The sequence below is a fragment of the Cervus canadensis genome, chromosome 22, assembly GCF_019320065.1.
Source record: "Cervus canadensis isolate Bull #8, Minnesota chromosome 22, ASM1932006v1, whole genome shotgun sequence".
NCBI lineage: Eukaryota > Metazoa > Chordata > Mammalia > Artiodactyla > Cervidae > Cervus > Cervus canadensis.
In genome coordinates this window covers 42,207,873-42,228,980 of record NC_057407.1, presented here as the reverse complement: position 1 = coordinate 42,228,980, position 21,108 = coordinate 42,207,873, and the positions used below count along the sequence as shown (strand labels likewise).

General features: G+C 40.6%; 1 protein-coding gene and 1 non-coding gene across 17 annotated transcripts in view; one reads left to right on the top strand and one right to left on the bottom strand.

Moving 5' to 3' along the window:
• Positions 1–3,520: 3,520 nt before the first annotated feature.
• Positions 3,521–21,108, bottom strand: part of SETD5 (SET domain containing 5) — a 78,750-nt gene continuing 61,162 nt past the window's right edge. For 10 of the 16 annotated variants that reach the window (XM_043442627.1, XM_043442632.1, XM_043442626.1 and 7 more), the window contains 7 exons: positions 16,619–16,863; positions 13,499–13,555; positions 11,103–11,573; positions 8,038–8,336; positions 7,029–7,162; positions 6,465–6,553; positions 3,521–6,117 (listed from right to left, as the gene is read on the bottom strand). In XM_043442627.1, coding sequence (XP_043298562.1) covers positions 5,509–6,117; positions 6,465–6,553; positions 7,029–7,162; positions 8,038–8,336; positions 11,103–11,573; positions 13,499–13,555; positions 16,619–16,863 — 1,904 coding nt within the window. In that variant the 3' untranslated portion in view covers positions 3,521–5,508. The remainder of the gene's footprint in view (positions 6,118–6,464; positions 6,554–7,028; positions 7,163–8,037; positions 8,337–11,102; positions 11,574–13,498; positions 13,556–16,618; positions 16,864–21,108) is intronic. The other 6 variants (XM_043442636.1, XM_043442634.1, XM_043442630.1 and 3 more) reach the window with 1 other exon arrangement.
• Positions 15,439–15,510, top strand: TRNAC-GCA. The gene has a single exon. It is a non-coding gene; the product is annotated as a tRNA-Cys (tRNA).

Genomic DNA, 21,108 nt, shown 5'->3' with positions numbered 1-21,108 from the left:
CATTTTTTAATTTCAACTTTTAATGTTTATGATTTGCAAATATCTTCTCCCATTCATGTTGTCCATGATTTCCTTTCTCTTGCTTGTGCAGTCCTTTTAATCTGATGAGGTCTCGTTTACTCTGGCTTTTGTTGCTTTTGCTTGTGGTGTCAAATCTGAAAAACCATCACCAAGTCCAATGGCAAGGAGCAAACTGCCTTAGGTTTCCTTCGAGGAGTTTTATTGTTTCAGTTCTTACATTTGAGTCTTTAATCCATTATGAGTTAATTTTTGAACATGGTGTAAGATAGCTATCCCATTTTATTCTTTTACATGTGGCTGTCCTGTTTTCTCACTTAATGAAGAGACTCTTTTCCCTATTTATTCTGGGCTCTTCTGTCATAAATTAATGAATCATACGTGCACAGGTTTATTTTGGGGCTCTCTGTCCTATTCCATTCATCTGTGTGTTTGTTTTTATGCCAGTACCACACTGCTGTAATCACCATACCTTTGTAGTATAGTCTGAAATCAGGAAGCATGGAACTGGCCTCCAGCTTTGTTCTTTCTTGAAATTGCTTTGGCTATTCAGGGTATTCTGTGGTTCCACAGGTATTTTAGGATTGTCTATTTCTGTGAAAAATGCCACTGGAATTTTGGTAAGGATTATATTGGATCTGAAGATTGATTACTTACTGTTGAGTTTTAACAGTAACCGTTTTGTATGTTGGCTAACAGTCCTTTAATTAGAGGTGTCTTCTCCAAGTATTTTCTCCCAGTATGTGGCTTTTCTTCTCTTGACAGTCTTTTGCAGAACAGACAGATGTTAATTTTAATCAAGTTCAGCTTATCAGTTACTTGTTTCAAGGATGGTGGTATTGGTGTCATGCTTTATAGATTGTTATCATCTAGGTTTAACAGTTTTCCTTTTTATGTTTAGGTCTGTGATCCATTTTGAGTTAATTTTTGTGAAGTGTGTAAGGTTTGAGTCTAGATTCACTTTTCTTGCATATGGATGTCCAGTTGTTCAAGCCCCATTAGTTGAAGCCTGTCTTTTCTCTATTTTATTGCCCTTGCTGGTCAAGTATTTGTGTGGGTTTGTTTCTGGGTGCTATATTCTGTTCCACTGATCTATTTGTCTATTCTCATTTCAATGACAGACTGTCTTGATTAGCTTTATATTAAAGCCTGGCTGACTTTATTCGTCCCTTTTAGCACTGTGTTCGCTATTCTGGGCCTTTTTCTTCTGCTTATGAATTTCAGAATCATTCTGTTGATATCCTGAAAATAATCAGCTGGGAAACTGATTAGGATTACAGATCTAAAGATCAAGTTGAGATCTTTCATCCTGACATTGAGTCTTCCCATTCACGGCCATGGAATATTTTTTTTTAGTTCACCAAGAGTTTTGTAGGTTTTACCCATATAGGTTTTTAGGTCTTTTATTAGATGTCTGCTTATTTCATTTTTGGGGTTCAGATATAAATGTTGTGTTTTAACTTTCAAATTCCAGTTGTTTGTTGTTGACATATAGGGAAACAATTTACATTTGTTATTAACCTCATTCCCTGCAACCTTGCTATAAACACTATTAGCTGCATGGAGTTTCTTTTTCTGTGAGCAGTTATTTCTTTCTAAGATATTTATTGTCTTCTGTAAACGGTTATTTCTTCCTTACCAACCTCTATACTGTATTTCCTTTTCCTGTCATTCTGCACTAGTATGCACTGTCTGTGCGGATGTTATTCTGCTCCTTTATTGTGAATGTTTGGAATCTGACTTTGCTACTGTTACCCACCTTTAATGGGTCAATAAAGGGAGGAATTATCCCCCTCTCCCTGCCCCACTAGTTTCAAGGTTCTATAGCACATATTTTGTGTGTGCAAAATACTAAAATATGGACTTTGCAAACAACAGCTGATGAAATCCAGTGGATCAATTTATGTCCAACTGTTTCTCTCAGGAGTTAAAAACAAAGTAAAGTTATTTAACACCTTTACAGACAATCCTAGTCTTACTCATTCAAAATACTTCATTTAACGTCATCCTTCACCCCTGCAAAATTCTGTTTAGAATTTTCTTGGGCCCAGACTGCAACAGCACCTTCAGACTTAACCACACACCCTCTGTACACACTGCAAACCCATCCTAGGTTGACTGTTGCTCTCACACTGCCTTGCTGAACTTCCAAGTGAGTGTTCATTTGGAGTTTTGAGACGTAGCAGACGTGCCACTGCTTCCTCTGGAAAAGAACATGGTAACATGAAAGTCTTGTGCTCTCTTTGTTTTGCAGCTGATGGGGACGTTTAGGCTTCCTATAATATGAAGTTGTCCAAGGTTCTGTTTTGCTATCATGACTGCCCTGCGTGCTTTTCTGGAGTACTTGAGAAACATTCAAAACTATTATCTTCCCAGAGTTAAATTTTGAGTGTAGGAGCAGGGAACGGCATCTCCTTCAGGAGCTATGCTTATCTCCAAGCCTTTACTGATCTCCTTTACTGATCTTCAGCACAGGAACCTTTCTGTTTCAGCCTCATAGCAGGTTACAAAGGCTGTTCCAGCTCTGGTTGATGAACTGATGGTTGGTGTGGTTTTGAAGTAAATACAGTCCATTTGGACAATAGTGCACTTTTTTCTTCAGGGTGAGCTCTGTCAAACAGAGAACCCTGTATCATAAAAATGATTCCTCAGAGCTAAAAAGGCCAGACTGTTATTTTTAAGGCAAGAAAGGGTCAGTTAGTTAAATGATTTTTAGTTCGTTTCAAAGCATCTTTATTTGTCTCCTGGGTAAACTGCAAAATTTCCAAGACTGTCAGTTTGAAACTATCATTTGGATGAGAGAAATCTTAGACACATTGTATCCTCTGAAACTTATAAAAAAAAAATCACAGGAGAATAATATACATACCTTATACATTTTAAGGATCAATGAGATAGCAAATGACTTAAGTGGAAGAGCCTGGTTAATGAAGTTGTATACAACGTGCACGTGCTTATTTCTTTACCACAGTTCAGATTCTAACATCTGTATCACACCGAGTGCAAAGCACCCAGGAATGGAGCAGGTGGCTGTCTGATCTTCACATTCCCAGCACCGTATATACAGTTTAGCACACAGCAACTCTGTAGCACAGGATTCCTGCCTGCCGTGTTTTGGGCCATGCTGGGTCTTTGTTGCGGCACGCGGGCTCTTCACTGCAGTGTGCTGGCTTCTCTAGTGGTAGTGTGCGGGCTCTCCAGTTGACCACAGCATGCTGGATCTTAGTTCCCCAACCAGGTACTGAACTTGGGTCCTCTGCACTGGAAGGTAGATTCTTACCCACTGGACCACCAGAGAAGTCCCCCTTATTGCCTGATCTTAGTCATAAAATGGTGAAGGAAGATCAATCTGTATTCCTGGCCCCATTATGGGCAACGCAACTCCACCAAGAGCACACTCTCCTGAATGTGGGTCCATCTTGCTCCCTTTAAGGATAGCTTCAGGAAAACTAAGCAAGGCAGTGTCACAGAATCGGACAAAAGAGTTCTCAACTTATGATTATTATGGTTAAGAATTTTATTATCAAAATTATTACATCTCTTGTGAAAGTTCAAATGTTACAGCAAGGTGTAAACACTCCACTTGAGAAAGAAGTGATACTTCTTCCCTTCCAAGAGCCCCCCACCCCCCGCCCCCCCGAGGTCTGGTCTTGACAGCACCCTGCCCACACAGAGGGGCTGGGGTCTCTGCGCGTGCCAGGCAGGGTGAGGGCCGCCTGCCCGCTGGCCTCCCCCCCGGCGCGCGGCCGCGGGGAGAATGCGAACCCCAGCCCAATGGAGAGACATTTACATACGTTTTATATAATATACAAAGAAACCAGCATCCCAGGCAACATGATTTCCACTCCCAACGCTCTCCCAGACTGATGGGTTTGTGGGGGAAACAACATAAAGAAAAGTATTCTGCTGACTTTTCAGCATTAAAAAAAAAATCTCCCCTCATTTGAGCAAACACCTGATTTGAATTTTGAAAAAGTGAAATTCTGTAACAGTCACACACAAAGAGAGAAGACTGTGCATATGGTAGTTGGAGGAGAGGGCACAAAGAAGGGGGTGCAAGAGGCTGAGGGGAAAAAGGAGAAAACAAACTGGAGGGGAGGAAGGAGGGAGACTCACAGTATTATCTTGTCCAAAAGAAAGAAGTAAGGTCCACTGCAGCACCAGGGATTACACCTGTCAGATATTTGCTACCCCTACCATGGTTATAACTGAATACAAAAATTAGATAAATAAAAACACGCCGGATATTACAGTAAACAGTGAAAGAAATAAGCTGGCAACCGTATGGAATTTAAAAAGATTGTGTACCCCGCCTGGCCGGCTCCAGGGTGCCTCCAGGGGCGTACAACAGGCACGATGCACTGAGGGGAGAAGCCAGTCTGCGCGCATCTCTCATCCAGAACAGCTGTCAGCAGGCGTGTGGGCGGCCTCACAGCACTCTCACCTGGGCCACTCTCAAATAAGCATCTCCCAAAGAAACGTGGGACATGCCCACACACAATCACAGTCCTGTCGGTGCCATTCCACAATCAAAGCTTTCCACTCTTACCCTGCAGTCACGAGTGCATGCTCTCCAGTCATGGAGGCGGTCCTACTCAGGGGATCGGCAACTCCTGATTAACTGGGAGTAGAAAAAATAAAATTCAAAGAACTCCCAAGCTACTTGGGACTCTTCCTAATCAAATGCATTGCCAATGGCTGGTAAGTAGCAATGCAATTGGCCCATCTCTCTTTTCTTTGCCTACTTACTTCATGGGTTACTGAGCTGTGAAATAGCTTGGGGAAGGGGAGTGGGTTGGTACCAGCTGGGGGCTCAGACAATCTACTAGGATAACCTGCTTCTGAATAATCAAGAACTGACCACGAGTACTTCTTCAGAGATCCAGGAACCCCTCAGAACACACACCAAGCTTCACTATCCCTGCCTCTTGGTGTTTTTAAGACAAAGGTAAGGAATATTCTCAGTGAACACATCTTGGCCAGATACCTGCTTTTGGAATGGTTGTTTTATATACCCACCTTTTTTCTTAAGTGCATAAAACCCTAACACTACTCAGATGGCTTGGGGCTTTGAGATTGGCTCTTTTCACCTCTTTTTTTCCTTTGAAAACCTTTTTCTTTTTTGGATTTAAAAAGATGTCCTCACTGCACAAGTGACTACAGGCTACAGGCAAGGATGGGAGATGGAGGCTTCAACACAACTCATTGCACTTAGAATCGTTACTAACCGAAACACCATTTGCTTGTCAACAATGTACCCTTAACAGCAGGGAGAAACTTCTTTATAGTCTCTGCTTCAGACAAGATTTACATCTTTCTCCAAGGCCAGAGCCAGTCGTGACCACAAGTCTTGTTTCTTGTCGACCAGACCCAATCCTCTGGCACCTTGTACCCCCTTCCCCAGCAATATGCTCGGCCTAGGTTCCAGAGGCAGCTGGAAGGAAGCAGCTATGGGCTCATTCAAGTTCTGTTTGCCCAAATCCAGAAGCCCTAGGAAAGTCCTGTCTGAGTCTTGACCCCCGACCCCTGCAGTGGCTGGAGTCGGTACTGGTGCACACCCCCACTCCCTCGATGTGGGTAGTGCTGTGAATTGGAAACCGCAGATACCCTGGAGGCCTGGTAGGCAGCTGACTGCCCAGCACTGGGCAGACTGATAGTCCGGAAGTCTGATGACAATGACGACCTAGAGTTCTGAGGAAAGGAGGTGGAACTCAGAGTTCCTGTGCTGGACTGGGAAACCGAGTCTGAGGTCGGCGAGTCTGAGGGGCCCTGTGGGGTAGGGCTAGCAGCACTAGAAGGGCAGCTCCTCCTTGGAAGACTGCTGCCGGTGCTGTTTCCAGAATGTGGCTGGCTGCTATAATACCCTGGTGTCCCCGTAAATGGGGCCAATGAGTCTGTGGACACAGGGTGGGCGGGGCTGGAATAGGACGTGGAAGAGAGGGAGGATTCTGAAGAACCATGAGAAGGGGGGTTCCCAGGTCTCAGTGCAGTAGTTCGATAACTGTATCCCGGAGACTGGGTGGGATGTCCTCTAAAGGGGGAGGAACTCTGTTGAAGGAGGCTTTGTGATTCTGTCCGTGGACTATCACACTGCAGGAGCTAGAAAGAGTTGGGAGGAAAAGCATAAGGAGGTGAAAAAGTCCCTATTTAAGCCTTTGAGGCTTGTGAATATTTAAAAGACCCTACTTTTTCTTCTTCTTCTTCTTTATCTTCTTAAACATTTGTTCTTTTTAGGATACCAGAGACAGTAAAATGGCTGTCTTTGGTCACTTCAATTTTCTGGCATGATTTATTACCTGAAGGTGAGCCGATGATGACTTATTTCCAAGGCTGCTGAAACTATATGCAAAGACAACATCTCAACTGCAAAGGACGGCCAGGATCACAAAACATTTGGAACCCAGAACACACTCCTATGCCCAGAGATGAGCACTTTCTTGCCTCACCTGGTAGCTGTATCTGGAAGGGCTGTAAACGGCCGCTCCTTTAGAGAGTGCTGAGCTCAATGTCTCTGGGCCTTCACCATCCGCAGGGTCTGGAAGATAATACAAAATCAACTCACTTTCTGAGAATGGATGAGAGAGAGCCATTATTCATTCAAGTCACCAATGCCACCACCAACCCATGCTGCTCTCTGATAAATCAGGTGAGTGCAGCATGCCAGAAGGGCAAAATGAGTGGTTAATTATGGGCTGTTTTAAATGCCTGATCTGATTTGTCTCCTTCTTTCTCTTCATCCTTCATCAAGGAGATTCCCAGGGCTTTGGAGAGATGAGTTACAGAAAGGTATCCTTTGGGAAAAAAGAGTAGACAGAGAGCAAGCAACGCTAGACCTTAAGAATGCTACAGCCCAAGAAAATGAAAGCAAGACTGAGCTGGAACTTTGCATGTAATGGAGCCCAGCCTCATTAAGAAATGGACTCACCTCAGCCCAGCATTTGGTGTGAACTGTGTGGAGCCTGGCTCATGTGTCCCTGAACCTGGCTGGCAGAAGAAGGCCATCGGCTCACCTGAGTCTTTCTCTGTGATGTTACTCTCCCACGTGGGGGAAGGCTCTCCTTTTTGGGCCACCCTCACACTGCTTCGGAGGACCTTAGGGATGCTCCCTCCTTCTCGGAGTCGTTCTACCGATGTGGGAACCATCCTGTGAAGGCAAAAGGGTGTACACTTATGCCATAGGCCTTGAGAGTTAAGAGTATGGAACAAACAAGGCTCTGACAAATAGCTATACAATGTTTCTTAAAACATCCTCTTTTAAAACACTATTTTCTTCAGGACCAATTTAAAACAAAGTATTTTCTCTGCCTCAGACTATGTCAGGCACCTAAGAATAAACACTTTAAGAAAAAACAACCAAGGAGAAGGGGGATCTAAAGGTGTCTACTGCTTTTAACCTCCATCTTTAAATGTTATTTTTCTCTTCCGTGAAGTCATGTGACTGGCACGTAGTAGTAATGTTTCACAGATGAATGAACATTACTCGTTTGAGCCATGTCTCTTCTTTCCCAGAACTCATTTCTTCAGTTCAATTTCCCTAGAATACCTCATTCTTTATTTCACTCATTTGATACTTAGTACCTGACATTAGTATTATCTATTTATTTGTTGTCTCTCTTAAACTAGACAAATCCTTTCAGGAGTGTGTCCCAACTCTCTATATATGCTAGCCATGTGGAGCTGAGACACCCGATGTTAATTTCAGTGGAACTGGGCTCACCTCCTGACTTACCTTGCACATGAAATGAGAAAAGAGAAGAGGCAGTGTTAGTGCCCAGTGAATAAAATAACTCCTCTGTGTCCACAACTATATGCCGTCCAACATAGTGTTCTGCAGGCTCAGTGGCAATCGTTTGCTTCTGTCAAGCTCGGGGATTGTGACTGATACTATTAAATCAGCCGAATATGGCACATGGTACTGCTGGCTGGCTTTCTCAAGTGTTTCCATACATCTTAGGTAAAGAGTCTAGACATTTATTTCCCTCCTGAATTTAATCACCAGAGCATCAAACTTAAACTTACCACCTACTGCTGATACTCTCTTGAGGTCTGCAGTGAGACGAAGTGCCTCTGGAATCTGAGGGGCTTACCGCCTCCAGATGAGACATAGAGGAATGAGACGGGGAGAATTTTTTGTGAGGGGAAGATGGGGTTCGGGCTGAGGATCCCTGCACACCATGGGCACCAGTGTCAGAAAGTGAGTTACTGCCGCCTTGCCCAGCTCCTGCAGACTTGCTTTTGCTCTGTGTGGAGTCACCTCCCCCACCAGCAGAATTTTCCTTGGCTTCTTGTTTCCGTTTGCGGTACTCCAGCAGGGATACCTAGGAAGGAAAAAAGAAACAGGACTCCAGCTAGACATCATTTGTGGATCACTAGCAGCGGGGAAAGAACATGGAACCCTAGGAAACTGCCAGCAGGCCAGGCAAACAAAGCAGGCACCAACCGGTGACTTTTTCCAGGTGTGAGAGAGACCTGAGCACAGCTACGTATTTACATCAGTGGGACACTGGTAAGAAAAAGAGAATACACCAGGAGATGACATTTCTGAAAAATGGCATTTACCAATAGACCTCAATCTTTATTCTGCCTTCAGAAAAACCTGTGAGATCACAGTTCCATGTAACAGAAGTGTGCTATCACAGTTATTTGCAACAAAGGTAGCACCGGGAAAGGTGGGGTACTTCCCTGGTGGTCCAGTGGGAAAGATGCTGCGCTTCCAAGGCAGGGGCACAGGTTCAGCCTGGTTGGGGAACTAAGATACCAAATGCTGCGTGGCATGGCCAGAAACAAACAAAATTACATGAAAAGGGAAGGGGAAGAACTAGGAGTTTGTGCAGTTTGAGAAAGTCTCTTCCTCAGTCCCCAGGAATCAGTATTGTTGTGCCAGCTCTAGAAAACCTGCACCGGGAAACTTCTCCCCAACTTGCCATTTCTCTGCCTTACTCTTTCCTGACTGCACACCGAAAGCCCTCTTCCCTGCCCCACCTGGGATGTCCCCTTTTAGCTGTTACAGCACACTGTGCTCACACTGGCTTTCGACCTAACACAGTGTCTCGTATACTTATAAACTGTTGTGTTCTGCAAGGGCAGAGAACACATTTATTTGGCTTTTTGTCTTTAATGTACAGCACAGAACTTGCCTGATAGCAGGTGCTCAACAATATTTCTGAAATAACAGATCATGATTTCAATCATTTTTGCACATAATAAATGAAACCAGAAATCCAAAGACTTGTTACCATTTTTGTTCCTGCTAGTCAATACTGTTCATGCAACAGTAATCTTTTTTTAAAAAAATGTTTTATTTTATATTGGAGTATAGCTGATTAACAATGCTGTGACAGTTTCAGGTGCACAAAAGAGTGACTCAGCCATACATATACATGTATCCATTCTCCCCCAAATCCCCCTCCCATCCAGGCTGCCACATTACAGTGAGCAGTGTTCCCTGTGCTATACAGTCGAACCTTGTTGGTTATCCATGTTAAATACAGCAGTGCGGACATGTCGATCCCAGCCTCTCTAACTGTCCCCCTTCCCCTGCAGCAACCGTAAGTTTGTTCTCTAAATCTGTGAGTCTCATGCAACAGTATTCTAAACCGTATTCTAATTTTTTCTTGGTGGGGGGTGGGGGCAGGGTGGCCGTGCCTCCTGGCATGCCGGATCTTAGTTTCCCCATTGGGAACCCAACCCAAGCCCCCTGCAGTGGAAGCTCAGTATCTTAACCACTAGACTGCCAAGGAAGTCCCCCTAATGCTATTTTATTACAAATTATCTGCCAGTGTTTCCTCCTTTTAATCACTTAGGGCTCTCAATTTTCTGTTCAAATATAAAATATAACAAAAATACAAAGTAAGACAATTTTGTGTATGCAATTTATATACATAATCATGGAGACGAGTTAGTGTAAGAATTCTGGTAATGTATTTCTTTGCAATGCAAAGATAAAAAGCCACCAGCCTATATGTGAACAAGAGTACCATAGATACTTTGCAATTATGTGAGACTGTCATACACAGAGGACATTTAAGCATCTCTAGATTGACCAGTAATGGAAGTTGATTGGAAAGCTCAAAATACTCCTGTGCATTTCCAAATAAACCTAGTTGAAAATCACTGACATAAAATGCAGATTTTTGGCTTCATAATTTCTAGAACAGGCATCAACTGCAAGTCAAGCCCCAAACCAGATTTCTGGGACCTGGCCCTGCCCATCTCTATTCTCCTTACTTCTCACCTGCTACCACAGCAACATTCAACTGCAATCGTATCACATCCCTGCTGCCCACTCAATGGAGTGTCACAGCTACTTGTTCTGCTCTGTTCTGTAGCATCTTCATCCCCTCAATATGTTGACTGATTGATTACTTACTATTTGAGATCAGCCAAATCAGTGACCTGTCACCTTTCATGCTATTCCTCGCAAACTTGGCTATGAACCTCTTGTTTGTCTTCAAGCACCCTCCACTATCCAACTTGGCCAGGTTTCCTCTATTAAGTTGTTCTTTTTTCTCATCATTAATATAATTATCTGCTAAGCTCAGTCTCACTTGCTATAAGCTCCATTAGGGCGACAACAAAGTGGCGATACAGCATGGTGGCAGTAAGAGCATACAGTCTGGAATCAGGCAGACCTGGGGAGTGTCCTAGCTCATCCATATACTATCTGTGTGACCACGGGCAAGTTATGCAACTGGTCTTAAGTTCCATCATTTGTAAAATGGGAAATTACCCATCTTATAGGACTATTGTGAAGCTAAATGCATAAGAAGAGCCTAATGGTGCCCAGAACATGAAAAGTAGCATAAAACATGTAAAGTAGCATTATTCTTTTTCATTGCTTTATCCTTTCAATTGCCTAGCCAACTGCATGACACATACATGAGAAGCATTTAAATTTGCTTAATATTTACAACACTCATCAAATTGTATTAATATAGTCTTTCACTGAACATGCCAAGAGACTGTGTCTTACTTACCTTCATTTTCCTCACACTGAGAACAGTGCTAAAAACATAGTGGTAACTCAGTGACTACTTATTCAGTTAATGTTCTTCAAAAGGATCTACAAAATGTGAAACACTTACCTTTTTCCTCTGTGGTGGGTTCTGGGGGGCAGATGGGACTCCTTCACAAGTCCTTTCGCCACCAGGTGACATCGATCCACGAGAGAGGTCTTTCAGAAAACCATGTTCATATCTGCTGGGAAACCCTTCTGCAGGGGAACAATAGCCCCCATCCAAATGTAAAGGCTTTCTATCCCCTACCAGGGGAGACCCTCGATACAATCCATCTGCTCGAGGCATAGCGTTCAGTGGGGAGTAGGCATACATCAAGTTAAACTCTGTCCGAAATGTCTGGTCCGAGTTTCTCACAAGAGTCTGATGTCCATCTCCACTCCTGCTTGTAAAACCAGTCTCAGAGGTGGGTCCAACAGAGGGATGAGGAGCCAGGTCAGAATGACCCGAGTTGATCAGGGAAGGTCTGTCAGCACAGCTGTTAGTGTTGGAGTCAAGGTAGCCTACTTTTGTCAAGTCCAGGTCTTTTCGGTGACAAAGCTGAAAGAATAAAAATCAACGGAGACATGGGGTAGGGGAGAAAGGAAAAAGTCAAAGGGCAGAAAAGAAGGGAAATGAGGGGGCACAGGTGAATAAGGAGAGGTAAGAGGGACGAAAGTAGAATAGAGAAAGCCATTAACATCTGTAAAGGTCCCATGTAGCACCAGTGTACACATGCCAGATTACCAAAGAATCCTGGCCTTTCCCAAATTGATTTAAAGTCTTTGGATGAGAATACTGGGAAAGTCAGAATTAGATAATTGGCCAAATGTGACTATTTTGCCTGCTTAGCCTTTCATCAGGTTTGCTGAGTCACCTTGCACTACAATCAGGGACTGGCAGTATAATCAGGGATTTACCTGAGCCCCATGGAGCCACAGAGATGAGAATGGTGTCTTAAGATAACTGGCTTCTGGTGTTATTCATTTCTAAACTAATATTGATGGAAGGTGGGAGGAGGGGAAAAGGTGAAAAAAAGTAGAAAGACGAAAAGTCAAGTATTTAAGTTACTTCAGGGAAGGAGAATGGTATTAGTTGAAGACATCAACCAACCAGTTCTTCACTCACTTTCACTATTAAGTATGTGTGTTTCTCATAAATTTTCTGGTCACTCAATTCTTTCTGCATCCTCTAATGTATGTCAACATACCATAAGACCACTAATGTTCATCACTGCAGAGCATCTGAAATGCTGAAACGTACCAAAAATAAACCCATCTACTTGGTCATCGTTACCTCCTAACATCAAAGATTTTCTGTCACTATGTCCACTATAGCTAACTCTCTAGAAAGAACAGAATCAGAAACCCAGATAATACAACATTGTCAGCCTCCAAATTATTCTAACTTAGAGTCTTTAGCAACTGAGGAGAGAGAGCTTTATGTTCCTTACAAAATAAGACTAAAAAGTACCAGTCAGAAAACCTCTAGTACACTAGAATACAATCTTTAGTTTCACACTGATCTATAAAATCCTACCAATTCAGAATTTGGTCACCTGTCACTGAGTTTAGCACTATACCGGAAGGGTGTGGGAATAAAAGTCCTTAATTTCCGAAAGTTTATGAGAGACTGTAACTTTCTTTTCACCAGGAGTAAGGCTCCATGTGGATTCATGGAGTTATCACTGCTACCTTTGTTGAAATCTTGTAACAAGTTAAGGAACTCTAGCACTAACATGTGAATTTAACATCTCCACAGCAGGAAGATTCGCTATTCTAAGAGGTACCACCTGTACAGCACCTATTTCCCCAACCACTGTAGAATGGATTCCTGAGTCACAGAAGCCACGGGCTGATTTAAGCTGAGAGGTATGACTCTGCCTTCCTAAAGATGCTTAATCTATCAACCAAAGCTCAAAACATCCAGTTAAACAGAGCTGTCAGATTAACTCTGGAATAAAGCATAAATCACTGCCTAACTTTTAAAATATAAGCTGTCCTTCATCAAGTCCAAGATAATAAATATCAAAAGACAGCTCCTAAAATAAGAAAAAGAAAAAAAAAAGACAGCTCCTACCAACTGTTGATTTAACCTTCCTTACTTAACAAACACACTTTGTTAGACTTTAACAAGGTTCCCACATTTTCAGCTCCTTTAAACTTGACTTCTAGATTCTATCCTACTTTAAAAGAACTCTTCAGCCATACCCACCGCCCTCCCCTCAAAACCAACAAAAACGAACCCCACCATACACACACACACACACACCCCTACTTCATTTTCCTCCATCTACATTGAGAATTCTGAGTAACCACAGTCACACATGGGAAGATTCATTCACCTTACAGTGTGACCAATCGGCCACCCTCCAGCCCATCACCCCATTCACTCGGATCCCCCAAGCCCTCCCCACACACGCAGGAACACACTCATGCCCACTCACTCACAGCCTCCAAGTGTGATTGAGATGGTGTGATAACTACCTCGGGTGACAGGGACTCGGGCCTATTCGCAGGGGAACTCTCAGGGGAGGATATGTTCTAGAGGAGGGAAAAGCATCTTGTTATTCATCTACTCAAAGAAGCAAAACAAAACAAACAAAAAATAAAGCAAAAGCAAGCATAGATGGTTAGCCACAAATTTGGGGGGTGAGGTGGGGGTGGGGCAGGGAGAGGGATAAGAATGCACAAGGGAAATGCTTAAATGCAGAATCATCTCAATGGACAGAATGACTTGTTAAAATGCTTCCTGGTGTCTCTGAAAGCATTTAAGGATAAACTGGTTATGTTTCATGCTATAAGTAAACATCTCAAGTGGATAACAAGAGTTATTAAATTGGTGAGATTTTATACTGTTACATTGTCTTTCTATGTTAGATGAGAATTTAGTAACCGGTAGTATTTGTTATTGACAGGCATCCTATTACTCATCCCTCATGCTTCAGGGCACCTCTCCTCTTTACCCCACACCCTCTTCTGAACGTCACATTTCCTCTTTCTCCTGTGTGGCTCAGGCCTGCCTTATTTACCCAGGGGAACTGCTTAGCATGCAGGGGGCTGTCAGGGCTAGGGAGATGGCCAGTTCCTCCTAAATGACAGCTGCAGGAGTTATGACTGATGGCTTCTCCAGCTCACAGGCTAGATGGTTCCTAACATAATCCACTGTACTTTGAGGAACAGAGAGAAAAGGATTAAAAAAAAAAACAACAACAGCAGATGTGTACACTTCAAGCCTCTGGTCCTGAACAAGGGCTTATCCTTAGGACTTTCGCCTGAAGCAGCACTCCTGAGTGAAACAGTAACCGGGCAGTGGGTTCGGATAGGAAGATGTGGAGGGAAAAAGCAGGGAAAGCAGGGAATGATGGTGGCAGCTGTGACAAGGAAAGAGGAGGGTTTCTAATGCAGCCTCTGGACAGCTGTGGCCTGGGTGGCTGAACAATTCTGTGGCAGAGGAAATGAGGCTGCTTCAGCAGGGCTACTGGCTGTTACTAATTTCATTTGGTGGGGTGCTGTGTGGGCTGGATAATGGGGTATGGCTCTCGAGGCAGGCAGGGAAAGGTTATTTCGGTGGAAAGAAGGGGTTCATTAAGTTTGCCCTCCCAATGCTGCTTACTCTTTTTTTGATGCTTCCCTCTCATGATCTTATTTTTTTTATTACATGTCTTTTCAACTCATCCCCTTAGCATTTCTCCCTTTTCTTCTGGAAGGTTCTTTATTTTTCCTTTTAGAAATATTCTTTCCCCAATAAACTGATCTTACTTGTGCCATTTCTCTGCTATTTGTGTGTCACAGTCTTAGGTGAAAATAAGGCTCCCTACTTCCCTAAACTAGAATATAGGAAAGTGTATGGCAATTAAAATGGTGATAAAGATGGCCAGGATGACGAAATCTGGTTTTTTTTTTTTTAATTGATGAAACAGGCCAAATTTTCTTAGTTAAATCATGAGACTAAAATAGTGAAAATATACACTGAACTTTTTGAAGGGATGAGTTATTTAATATACTATAATATTTTCTTTCTTTCCTGGTGTTCTAACATCATGCTTAGACTATGCATCACTAAAATGATCTCTGATTGAAAAAAAAAAAAAAAGCCCTTATATTTCCATAGTGTTTCATAGTTATCCAAAACGCTACAAGGGGTAGGATATACACTGAGTGCTAAACCTGTCTGTTCTAGAAGGCAACTCCCCTTCTAATTTTACCTTTAATTATAATAAACTATGAAATTCTATTCTTACAATCTACTGCCTGACAGGGAGAATGTCCTCTCATGAAATTTTACCATCAAACTTCAGCTGCTAAATGAAAAGTCAACTGCAATTAGATCCAAGTAAACTTAGTAAGGCCCATATCGGATGTTTTACTATCTGGCTTAAAAGAATGTCACAGGGAATTTGGTAAAGGATAACTTCCCTTGGGCTTCCCGGGTGGCTCAGAGGTTAAAGCGTCTGCCTGCAACGCAGGAGACCTGGGTTCGATCCCTGGGTTGGGAAGATCCACTGGAGAAGGAAATGGCAACCCACTCTAGTATTCTTGCCTGGAGAATCCCTAGAAATCAAACGTGACCAGGAAGGTTTTTTATCCCCCCTCTCTCAGAAAAAGGTTTGCTCCAAAAGTAAGTTAACATAGTTTAGGCACAGAATATAGCTTCCTCTTATTTTCAAGGTTGCTAGCTACCTTTCTGAGTTAGCTATTTAAACGTTCAGGTCTTTTTAATTCCCATCCTCTTTTAAATACTGAATAGGCAGGATGACACTGATTAGAACATTCCCCTTTATCAAACAAGACATCTGGAGAAGTCCAAGCTGTGTTTAGTCATCAAAACAAATTTTTCTGAGAAGGAACAGTGTCTGTTTAATTAGAAGTCAAAGCAACATGCAGGAGTTTTTTTTTTATGCACTCACATGGATTCTATTCAATAAACCTACTATCACTCAAACTTGAATACTAACGCAATTCAGAATTGACTTTTTGAAACAGGTGACCAGAGTGAGCAATAAATCTGGTTCGTATAAATAAATGCATGTTGCTAGACTCTACTTCTCATTTCTAACACATTATTACAAGAAGGGAAAGTAACCTGGAAATGAAAATCCTGATTTGCCATAAACCATACCTCAATGCTTTCTAAATCTGTTTACTGAGGCCACAAAGAGAATGCAAAATAACAAAGACACCTCACTGATTTAAAGGCCAAGAAACGGAGGCACAACCAATCACTATAATCTGCACTCTCAGGCTGGTGTCATTTTAATGGTTACTAGGAAGCTAGAGGCCAATTTTAACCAAGGCATACAGTAAAGGTAAAGATGAAGGTCTAGCATGACTACCACCTAAAGGTATGGAAGATGATGAACTGCATGCAAAAGATAGATGAGTATCACCTGTGGGAGTACTCTTCCTATTTTGTTAAGTATAGAGACTGCCAAGATGAGAGGCTACCAGGTAATAGGTCACAATGACCCTGAGGTTTCCCATTCTCTTGCTCAGGTGGGCAAAGGACATGGTAAAGAAACATTTGGAATGGTATTATATTTGAAATGAGGAGGTGCAAATGATGATTTTCATATTCAGAACTCCCAACAACCAAACCCAAATCACCTCAAATTGCAGGGGAGTATTGCAGCGACTAGCAGTAGTAAGAGATGTGACTGGTGAGAACATGAGGCTGTATCCATTTCGACACTCCTCTTCCGGGTGAGATGGGCCAGGTGTGGTCAGCTGGGGGCTCTTTGAGCCTGGATTGGGAGGGGGTGGTGTGACTGGAGAAAGAGGCCGCAGTAACTTGGTGACATTCTGCTCCATCAGATAGCGAGACTTCCATTTCTTTAATGGGCTCAACAAGTCTGTGAAATACAAGGCTTGGATGAGAGGTTTGAAATTACAGCCTAAAGGGATACTCGTAGTGAAGCCATTAATCTCTAGCCCACAATGGCTCATAACTCCACTTTTGCCTCACCCCACTGTTATCTCCTGCAATCAAACCAAAAGCCCAAAGGTTCTTTAATTGCCACACTTAAAAATGATTCTCAAAACTCTCTAACCTCCCAAAAACTCATCAGATGAATCTGACACTTGAAATAACTAATCCCTGGAGCTAATTTATTTATTTATTTTTTTTCCCCTGGAGCTAATTTAATCTCTTGTAGTGGAAAACATAAATTTATATTTTTCACATTCTAAAAAAACCCTCAAATCTGTGTCTCTGTTAAAATCACTCTCTGTCGAATTGTTGGTTCACCAACTCAGTTTTAAGCTTTTATATAGTTTTCCATTCTTTAGCAGCTCTTTACATAATATTCTGCTTCAGCAGGAGAGAGTTACACATGATTACCTGATCCTCACTGAGTACTTAGTTTTAGAGTGCTTCAAAGTGTGAAATCATTTTTATATAAACCTCATTTTCAAAAATTAGGCTGGTACTCTTTTTCTGATTGGAATATCCTACTTTCTACGGTAGACTTCTTAGTTCCACTTTGAAAGAAAGTTAACATTCTTTAAGTTTTAGTTACTACTCAGGGCAATGCACCTATCTCACTTTCTTAAAGGAAAAAATCTATTTTTATTCGTTCACAGTTTCAAGCTATTTATTTGTTTAGTACTTCTTACATGGAAACCACTGAACTAGGTATGTGGGGGAAAATGATTATCCTATGTGCTTCATGTGAATTAGCAGGTTTAACATGAGTAACTCTATAAATCCAGTACTAGTATTAGCATTCCTATTTTAAAGAAGGAGTAGGCAATCTGGTTCCCATCTACATTCTTAATCATTAGGTTAAATGATTAGGTTTCCTCCCAAGCTGCTGAGGAAAAGTTTTGGGATAGCAGCACAGCTATGCTTCAGAACAATTCCCCTGGTAGCAATGGTTAGCAGGAGAATGAACACTGGGGAACTATTCGGAGTTAATGGGGGAGTTACACAGAAAGAGTTATGAAGCACTAAACTAGGGCAATAGAGGGTGAAACAGAGAAGAAATAAAAGCAAAAAATACTGGAGAAACATATTTTTCAAGTATCTAAAAAATTTAAAAAATTTTCCTAGAGTAGAAGTATGTTTGTATTTTCCTTCTGTTCCAGATACTATGTTTTTCTTTTCTCCTTCTGAAAAGTGCCTAGGTATAAACAAAACAAACATGTGATTCATAACTTACATTTAGGTTTATATATTTCAAGAGTCTTCAACAGCAAATCTTTTAAAAGACCACTATACTGCTAGGTCCAACACTGTAACTACTAAAAGCAATTATGGAAGTTATAAAGTTCATTGTAGAAAAGTTATAAAGTTCAGATGAACTCTCCCATCTCCAAATCAACTTACAGGTTACTCATTTAAAATATATTCATTGAGTATTTATTATATTTAATGAAAGAGACCTAGCACTCATCCTTTATGAAGTTTACAGGCCAGTGGTAATGTGCCTACTTTTTTATATGAACAATACTATATTTACAAAATTTTCTTTTAAAGTTTCATTTTTCTTCTTTTTGTCATACACAGCTATCAAATTTTCTGATTAAATCTATCTTTTATGGTTTTGTACCTTTACTTAAGTAATTCCCAAGATATATAAACAAACATCCACATATTGAAACACATACTTAACTTGAAATCATATTCACAAATTAATGCACTGCTAATGTCCTGGGGTATTTTCATCTCAATCTGTTTCTTTTTTTTTTTTTTCAATCTCTTTCTTAACATGGCCTTAATGATTCTTTGTCTAAATCACACTGAATAAATAACCTGCTATCTTCACTCATAGTAAAAATCTTTCCATTACAGTGACAAAAATGTTACAATTATATTTTATTAAGTCTTTTTTAGCTATACAAAGTTTATATTTGTATTTAGTCAAATGTATCAACTATTTCCTTTATTTTCTGCCTCAGACATGTCTTTGTCACCCCACCCCAAGACTATAAAAATGACCTATTTTCCCATTATCTCCATATTTAATTTTCGAATTTAACTCAGAATGTTCTAACCTTTTCACAGGGCAAATGGCTAGCATATTCTTCCAAATTATTTTGTAATTATAGAATAATCATATTTCTATACTGATTTGAAATATGACATTTCTCCTACTAGATACTGAGTTTAGTTCTGAATGTTATTCTGTACACTTTTAGTAAAACTGTTTGGACAATTCCAGTTATTATATTCTAGCTCTCCAATTATTTTGCCTATTCTAGCATACTTGTTCATGTCAATGAACTGTAGAAATCGTTGGTCAACTATGCTGATACTTCCCCTTCCCAAGGCTGATTGGGGCTGTATTAAATTCATGGGTAATCTGTGGAGAATTCTCACTGAGCACTGTGGCATGATCTTTCACCTACTTATGCCTTCATTCATATTGCTCTTCATCATTATTATTAATATTTTGGCGGCTTATGGGGTTGAACCCAGGCCCTCGACGGTGAGGACGTGGGGTCCTAACCACTGGACCGCCAGAGAATCCATTATACCGCTTCATTACAGATTTGCCACATTTCTAACTTAGGTTTATTCTCCAGTGTCCTCTATTTTCCATTACTACTGTTAAGTAGATGTATTTCTCCCTGTATATCAGTTAAATGTTATTGCTAACATGTAAGAAAATCATTCAGTATGGTACATATTTTTTATCTAGCTACCCTAATGACCTCTACTAGTTTTTCAGTTCTTTTGGCTTTTCTAAGTAGATAAGCATATTATTTGTATACAATGATAACCTATACATCCTCTTTACCAAAACTTTTATCTCATTGTTTTTTAGGTTTTTTTTTTTTTTTTTATAATCAGCTTGGACAACAATTCTAAATGTTATTAAATAAGAATGGTAATACTGGGATAATCTGATAACCCATTTAGAAGGTTTAATCTATTTTTCAACATGAAGTATACCTGGCAACTGTTTTCAGATAGATGTAAAATAAGAAAATCATTCAGTATGTTATTTTATTAGATTTATCATTAAAATCACATTTACTATGCTATTACTCCCTCCTCTTCCATTTGGTTTGCTAATAAATTATTATATGAATAAAATTTCAAGTATTGAACCTCCTTTACATTCCATGGAAAATTTTTATTTGGTCATAACGATAGTATTCTTACAGAGTCAACATTCAGATGACTGAAATTTTATTCAAAAGTAGTACTGTACTGTTTTTAGGAGATTAATTTGATAAAATAAATCAACAGTAAAAATTTTAATGCTACTGTATAGTATTTCATCAAAAGTATAGGCAATAGAAGGTAAACCACAAATTCTACCATTTCTTTATTCATTGAAACCCAGGTCACTTTTATTCAGTATTACTGGCAATTAATTAACAATTTCATGACTAAGACTGTGCAAAAGCCCACAGTCTACTTCTGTTTTTAAGTCCACACCTACTTCTCTACAATCTGCACAGTAAGTAGCTAGAAAAATTACTACTAGGTTTTTAAAAATGCATATGATAAATCTTCTCAAATTTCTAGTAGAGATATTATTTCCCTGTCATTTTTGCAAATCCTTTCTCCCAGTATTTTTGTCCTCTATCAGTTCAGAGAGCTAAAGACATAGAAACTTTAATTAAAAAAAGAAAACAAAGCCAAACAATGAATGTACACAGATTTTACTTTGGAAAAGATGTAATTCTTTCCCATCTCCCCCATAAGTAAAAATTATAGAATAGTTTACAGAATCTTTCACTTACATAAAGCCTGTTTCTGGCTATTCTGTTCCATATATACATCCATTATTGAATCTGTACTAATCTAATTACCAACTTACAGTGTCACATTAGAAGCTAGTTTTATACTGATAGGTAGGTACTTCTTCGCCATTACTTTTTCAAGTTTTCTTAGTTACCTTCATGTTTATTTTTTATGATAAACTTCCAAGATAATTAAATCAAAACCCCAAACAAACTAGCTTGATGGAAACTGTATGAAGACAAGAAAAAAAAACACTCATTATATTTCCTCTTTCCATTAAGGAATATGGAAGTTCCCTTTATTTCCTCAAGACAAAAAAATATTCCTCAGTAATGCTTTGTTCTACATGTCTCCACCATTATTCCTAGGCAGTTTCTTCATTTTGTTGAGCTCAGCAATC